Source organism: Haliotis cracherodii, unplaced genomic scaffold (genome assembly GCF_022045235.1).
Source record: "Haliotis cracherodii isolate W230 unplaced genomic scaffold, xgHalCrac1.p SCAF_7, whole genome shotgun sequence".
In the NCBI taxonomy this organism is placed as follows: Eukaryota; Metazoa; Mollusca; class Gastropoda; order Lepetellida; family Haliotidae; genus Haliotis; species Haliotis cracherodii.
The window spans coordinates 38,477,378-38,485,233 of NW_027266330.1; the positions used below are offsets into that span (position 1 = coordinate 38,477,378).

General features: G+C 40.8%; 1 protein-coding gene across 1 annotated transcript; it reads right to left on the reverse strand.

Annotated features, from left to right (window-relative positions):
• Positions 1-249: 249 nt before the first annotated feature.
• Positions 250-6,820, reverse strand: LOC139447131 (monocarboxylate transporter 5-like). The gene is made up of 5 exons (XM_071228306.1): positions 6,646-6,820; positions 6,253-6,396; positions 2,744-2,890; positions 933-2,054; positions 250-422 (listed from the first exon to the last, which is right to left on the reverse strand). Exons 1-5 carry the CDS (start codon positions 6,761-6,763, stop codon positions 250-252), a joined length of 1,704 nt encoding a protein of 567 aa, XP_071084407.1. The 5' UTR covers positions 6,764-6,820.
• Positions 6,821-7,856: the final 1,036 nt, after the last annotated feature.

Below are 7,856 nucleotides of genomic sequence, written 5' to 3' on the forward strand. Positions count from 1 at the left end.
AGTGAGTGAGTTATGTTTAGAGCCGCATTGAACAGCTTGACTTGGGAGAAAGGCCCCCGCAGTATTAAACATCTGTTCAATTGTAAATTCTGTCCAGCTGCTGAAAATATAAAGAATGACACCTTGAGCCAATGTTCCCACTTGTCAATTGTTTTATATCTGGAAGTCCATTGCCCAAGGGAGTACATAAAAATCAATATAAATATAGACATGCAATGCATACAGAAAAAAAACTTTTATTGTTATTGCCTATTTCAATGGCTCCATACATTCATTATCCGTTGATGGTGATCCTTCCCGCGTTCTTGCTACATAACGTCGCACAAGCGGCTCACAGAGCAACAGTGCTGCAGCAAAGACAGCAGCTGCACCAAGGTACTGGAAACAGGGAAGGTAGGATCCGCTCAAATCACGTAATGCACCTGTAAAATAATCATGTAAAGATTAGAAAATGAAATCATGGCCATAACGAACATGTTTCCACATGTTGTAATATTGAGATGACGTTTCCTAAGAACTTATTTCAAATCATGTAGTTCATTTGGCTAAAGGTTGATAGATATTGCAAACAAAGATTCATCTTATCTGTCAGGTGAGTTGGGCTGAACGTCGCTTTGAACATCAATACAGGTATATCAGGATGTGTCAGTGTGATATGGGAGGAATCTCAAAAGTGAGGCCTCAGACACTTATCAGTCTGTTGAAACCAACTACCACGGGTATGGTGCTGACAAAGTTAGAACAATAACGATGTGCTTCTGGCACTAAAATAGGATAGCGAATTTCGGCGCCTAAGGCAACTAGGCCAACATGAATATTGGGCATGATAGGGTTCATAATTCTTGGGTTCCATACATCACATTGATCAATAAAAACACACTTGGCGGTTTCAAAGTTATAAAATAGAAGGCCAGTATGTTCGAGCCTCTTACCTAAAATTGGATGTGTTAATGAAACTGCAAATCCTTGGAATAATGCTGTAAATCCAAGAGTCTTTGCCATATAGTCGATTCCCATGAAATCCACTATCACCAATGGCAAAAGGCACGGAAAGGCACTTCCAAATATGCCAATCACTACACAGTAGGCTATAAGTAAAGGATATGTTGTGTAAAACATTATAAACTGAGATGCTAATCCTGAGATCACAAGACCAATGGCCATGATTTGACAGGCACGAAGATATCCAAGATCAGCTATAAATCCATAGAACAGTCGACTAAAGAAGTCAAGAATTCCGGAGATGAGCAACAGAAATGCTGCATCAGATGTGTTGTATCCCATTTCCTTCATCTGCGCCGGGAGGTATGTTGGAACGTGTCTCAGAACAACACCAAACTGACAACATGCCACAATAAGAAGGAACATCGGATTCTTGAACAATGAAAAGTCAAAGACTTTAAAAAACTTCCCAAAGTTTCTTACGACGGCGGATTTTCTTTGATTACTGTCATCTACACGTATTTCCTTTTTAGCTGAATCACACAATTTAGGTATGAATGTTGGGATGCTCACAAGGTCTGGGTTACTGATATATACCAGCTTCTCAGACTCTGAAACAAATTCCTTTGGGATCCATTTTGAACCTTCAGAGTATGTCCTTTTCCTAAACGTATCAGCGTTTTGAGGATCGAGGAATCTATTGGCGGTGTCCTTTACAACAACGTTACAACTCCTAGTACTTCCATTGTGATTGGTATATGTTTGCTTTGCTCCATGATCTGTCCTAATGACATCTTCTTCGCTGGAGACCTTGCTCGCTTCCAGCTGATATGCATCGTCCTGTTGGCCATCAGGTTTCACTTTTCTTTCATAGAAGTGTAGAGGTCGATATAAAGATGCCCCTACCCATATATTCATCATTAGGCCTGTGTAAATCAGCAATGTGCCTCGAATACCATATTCGTCAAGCAAATATTGAGAAAATACTGGGAATATACCGGATGCTAAACTCATCGCTGAACTTGCAGTTGCTGTAGCTAGGCCTCGGCGTTTCTTGAAATACTTTCCAATCAGCACTATAGCGGGCGAATGTATCATGGAATTACCCATTCCTATAACAGGAGAATGGAAACAGTCATTGTTGTGTATGGATGAATGTGGTATGGTTAATGTTGATGACATCTCTTGGTTGACGAGCTTGTAATGATATTGGAACATGAAGTGAGTAAGTGAGTGAGTTGGGTTTAACGCTGCTTTTAACAGTATTACAGTTATATCACGGCGGGTCAGCTTAATGTGGGAGGAAAGCCCGAAGTGATACAGGTCTTAGACGTTTACCGATTCGGTGAAACCCACGAGCACGGGTGTGGTTCTGACAAACCTAGAAACATAATTGGGGCGAACCGGGATTCGAACCCACAATAATAGGTTTCCGGCGTGCCCAAGGGACGCAACTCTGTACAGCGAATCGCGGCGCCTTAGACGACTGGACCACCCATGCCCCCTGGAACATGATGGTAACCTCATGCTGAGTATAAGGCATTTAATGACAGGGTGAGTGTTGATGTGAGTGGACGAAATTATCAACATTTTCCAATCAAAAAATGGCTGCACACATTGACCCATGGACGGACAGACCAACGCTATAATCACTTCAGCGCCAAAGAATGGAAGTTTTTAGGGGACATGTCTTGTATAATATTGATCTGTAAGACACGAAATGAGCTTTCGTCAAGGACACTCTACATGTCGTTAATCTTTGCTTGTATTATGTGGGTCACAACACTGGGTAAGGACATACCTGAAAGAACACTATGAACACATATGAGGACCATGATGTTGGGTGCAAAGGTTGCCGCGAGAATAGCTGACACACTGAGGAGCCCGCCCATCATGACTGTCTTCCTCGTCCCCAGAAACTCCAACAGAACGTTCATAGTAACCAGTGCTAAAAGTATACATTAATAAGATGGGTTACCATGGTACATAAACATATGTATATTGGTAAACTTACAGGTATGTTTTTCAATGCCACGTCTGTGTCTATTTGGGACCAAAATGATTGCTTCATTCTGTGTCAGAGTAAAACCTTGTAAGTTGGTTGAGTGGTGTTACATATACACTTTTAGTATTTGTATATAGTGAATTGGATTCAAATATTGATCTAACTAGTTAATTCATGTAGCCATTGGTTATGGTCATAAAGAACTAAAGAACAAATAGGAACTCCGACACTATATATCTGCTCCCTCTTTAACCTACATTGAAGAGAATGTGAGTATGAGAATGCATATGTGCTTTCCGTGTATGTGTTAGTGTTTAGCAATGTATGACTGGTTGGTTGGTTTGTTGTTTAACGCCGCACTCAGCGTTTATGATTATTATCATGATATTTTAAGTTCAATATTTGGTGGATCCAGCTGATTTGTATGTGAATGTATAGCATATTTAGCTGACGGGCAATAGAAACGCCACCAAACAATTTTCTGATCCCCAACAAAACACAATCAAAATTAAGTAACAGTTTATGTTTTATTATAAAGAAAACAATTATTCAAAAACGGTTTTTGAAAATGACAAGATAAAAAACCAGGTACTTAAAGTTCTGCAGACACGTTTATCATGCTGAGTGCTTTGCCCCGTATTCGATCACACCCACAGAATCGACATCGATGTCTTTTAAAATCATGTGCTACACACATGGCTCGGTATCGGATGTGACCCCCTCAAGCAACGTTGCAAGCCAGAACACGACGTCAAACTGAGCACACAAGTCCTGACATCTTAATTAGGGATCCTACGCCATTCTTCCTGCAGGGCAAATGCCAAGGTATAGCTCGTCAATGGCGGCTGTTGATGTTTCTTAATCCTGCGTCCAAGTTGGTCCCAGAGGTGCTCTATGGGCGACGGATCCGGTGCTCTGGCTGGCCACTGTAATACGGTCACGTTGTCAGAAAGTCGCAAGTGACTCGAGCTGTGTGAGGGGTGGCGTTGTCCTGCTGAAACAGCGTCCCTGGGTGTCGTTGCAGGAAAGGCAGTACCATAGGCCGCAAAACATCATCAATGTAACGACGTGCAGTGAAATTTCCGTCGATGATGACCAGATCCGTGTTCTGGTTCCCGCAGATGACACCCCAGACCATGACACTACCGCCTCCATAATTAAGTCTCCACTTGGACGCAACAACGTGCCGTCAGTTCACAACGTCGTCGGTAGATTCGAACCTGCCGATCACACTTGAAGAATCTACTCTCGTTGCTGAAGAGCACTCTTGAACAATTTCTCTGCTTCCACAGCTGTACAGTCCTACGTCATCTCAGTCTTTGGCGTCGGTGTAGAAACGTTAATGTCATGCCCTTGAAAGGTCGATAGGCACGGAGACCATACAGGCGGAGTCGTCTAGCAACGGTCCTTCTGCTGACTGGATGTCCAAGGCTGTTTGCGGATGATGACGTTGCTGTTAGGAATCTGGACATTAGGTGAAGCACCCGTAAATACCGGTCTTCCTGCTTGGTCTTGACCTTGGGTCTTCCACTCCTCGGCCTGTCTGCAGTACTGCCAGTTTGCCTGTGACGTGTGAGAAGTCTGGCGATGGTGCACTTAAAGCAGCCTATGATCCTGGCAACGTGCTCCTGCGTCGCTCCCATTTGCAACACACCTATGGCTCACTCCCTCTGCTCTGCGGTTAGCCGAGGCTTGTTCGTTGTCTTAAACGGTTTCATGTGATGAGAGAGTACAATCCTGCTCATGTTTTATACCAGAATTTCATACGGGTTACTTTGTGCACATTTTGCATTTTTTAGTGATTAAATACACTTTTCCCGCAAAAACAAACGTCAATCACGTGCGTGTTCCAAACTGTTTTCGTGCTGTTTGGCAAATTTGTTGAAAACTGACGACCATTATTTATTTGATGGCGTTTCTTTTGCCCCTCAGTTTAATATGTATGTATGCTGATGCAAAATAAACATTTTGACAAACATTATCCTTAAATGTATTTGGTAAACATATGGGTTCTATTTACTGTCTATGATGTTGTCACTGTGATGTCGTAAATGAATAGATGTATCAACATATATGTGAGAACTTGTATGTGTATCATGACGTACATGTTTTTGGGCGTTTCTTCTGATCTCTGATTTCTGACCTAACTACACGACAACCTGTGTTTTATCTTTGCACTGCTCCAGTTAGATCTGTAACTAAGGCTGGACGGTAATCATAATTAAAACATGACATTAGCACAACGTTAAGCAATGTGGCAATTTAATTTCTACACTAGTTCATTGGCACCACAGCCAATCCAGAAGCAGGATGCAGGTAAGCATCCCTCTCCCTCTTTTTAATGAAGCATACATTCATTTATCATGTAATGGGCAGGTTTCTCTGCAAGATAAAGCCAACGGATAAAAACGATATCCGTTGGGGTCATATGCGGATAGCGATGCACATATGAAACATCAAGTAGGGACTACTTTCGTAATGTTATGACAGGACAGACTGTCAACAACGTCTGACGTTGGCCGTGACGTCTCATAGACTAGGGTTAGAGTAGCTTCCCTTTGACAAAGGTCAAAATTCGTGTTGGCAATTGTTGTTTCGCGTATATGTTGGTTCGCCACTGTGTAAGAAAAATGTTTCATTTGGAACTATATTGGCTACTGTCACTGTCCGACTGACACATCACTTAACCTGTGACGTAATACATATTAATGCGCACATTCGAGGAAAACTTTGATGGCTCGCTAAATACAATGTTCATTCCTAATACAAGATATTTATCATCCCCAAACACACTCGCGTGATAACCTATATTTATACATTGTGTAGCTGATCTAGATCTGGTATCCTAAAGATAAAGATACAACACAATGACTGACACAATTGCTGAAAAAAGTATCATGTGGTTACTGAATAAGAAATTGCCTAATCACTACCCCTTCTTTCCAAAATATAATTGTATCCGCGCATGGGTTTAAGTCTTCCGGTCAACTAGTACAAAGAGATATATGTGCCCAGGTCAATCTGCAGACAAGCATACTTAATTACTGTTTTACATATATCACGAAGGTAATGACTCATTTCAGATACAAATACAATCATCTTTCTTCCAAGCTTACTCCGGGCATGTCATTAAGAGCACGCAGTATAAAGTGATTGAGTTCTGCTGTTTACAAACATGGGTGAGAAGTCTCCTCTAAACACAATCAGAAACATAATTTCACAATGTAAAAAGTAAAACATATACCCTAAAATAGATACTATTTAATTCAATCAGGATAATGATATGTTGTAATTAGTCTGCTTACACATTAGGCTGTAGGTCATAGATTTTACCCCAAGGATGAGTGTTGTCTTCGTTGTAGATGCACCAAACATCTCCAGGTATTCCACGAAGAATAGCGCCAGAGATCGGTTGTATCCACCCATGAACATAGCATTCAGAAAACACCCTGAAATGAATATCCGATCTCGACATTGGCCTCAATTTGGTAAACACAATTTTGAAAGTAACACACTATGTCATCTTTAAATTATCGATTTCGGTTTCTACTTTTCAATGTGATTGATGTTATCTTGTGAACAAAAATGTGTTCCTCTGAAAATAAATACAGGGTACGATTTTTTAAATGGCTACTGTATACAGAAAAGTATATGTTTGAGTTGTTACACTTGTAGTCGTTGTATACGTATATACTTACCTCCCAGTATAGCCCAAGCCCATCCTCGGTCGATAGGTAGTCCTTCCTTACTTACTCGGCGTTTTTCTTCTGTATTTAAAACGTCCTTGTCATCCCCTTTTACATTACTCATTGCCATGACTGCAAAGAGACTGAATGTATCGTTATTTGTGTTACCTCACCGTCGACAAAGTAAACATTCACTGCAGTCTCTGTCATTGACTTATTGAGGTCAAAAGCAGCCATGAGACCTTCGGCTGTTATCTTGCCACGTGCTGATATTATGTCCTGTCTTATGTCGTTAAGTGCATGTGCGATGATTGACATTGACGCTTCTTCCTATCGGAAAACGAATAAATATTTATTCATTCGCATCGTGTGACCGAACAATGCTTCATATATGTATAAGATATACATTGACGATTGTTTTATGCTGTGGCCACTTGACAACGACAAATCAACTTTGTTTTACAACATCCCACTGGAATTTAACATGGACTCAAGTTACTCTGAAATTCAATACATACATACATACATACATACATACATACATACATACATACATACATACATACATACATACATACATACATACATATATACATGGCAGTGTAATGTATTGTTGAACAATGATTGCAACTGTATTACATTGTTTCTGTGGAGCTTCAGTAGAAGTTCATTGCATTGTATTTGGACAATGTTTAATCGTCAAGAACGTAGTACTATTTAATATAAGCAGTTGTGAGGAACATATGTTATATTTGGGATAACACTTTCTCAGTAAAGTACAGACTCTCGTACTCTTTGGGGTTGAGTCCCGTCCGGCATTCGAACCCACACTGCCAGAGCGAGGCACCTAATCGCCAGCACACAAAGTCAGCGACATATACCACTCAGCCAGCAAGCCACAAAAATGAAAGTCCGACAACTTATAGTCTAGATCAGATAATTGGTGTACCCCTCTGAAAAGTGTAAAGTGGAACGGCTCCCTTGGTCGAAAGCTATGAACACATAATGCCATTTAGAAAGTCGTCAAATGTATCAGATGTTATATTTGGGATAACAGTTTCTCAGTACAGAGGAAGTTATTATAATTAGATGTTCGAATTATATGTAAACTTCCGGAATAGAATGGATGAAGGTCAAGCGTTATGGAGTCATGTGGAATATTCCGTCAAGTTCAAGTGACACTGGACTGGTCTGACACTGTGTGGAAAGTGCTGGAAGCTGGT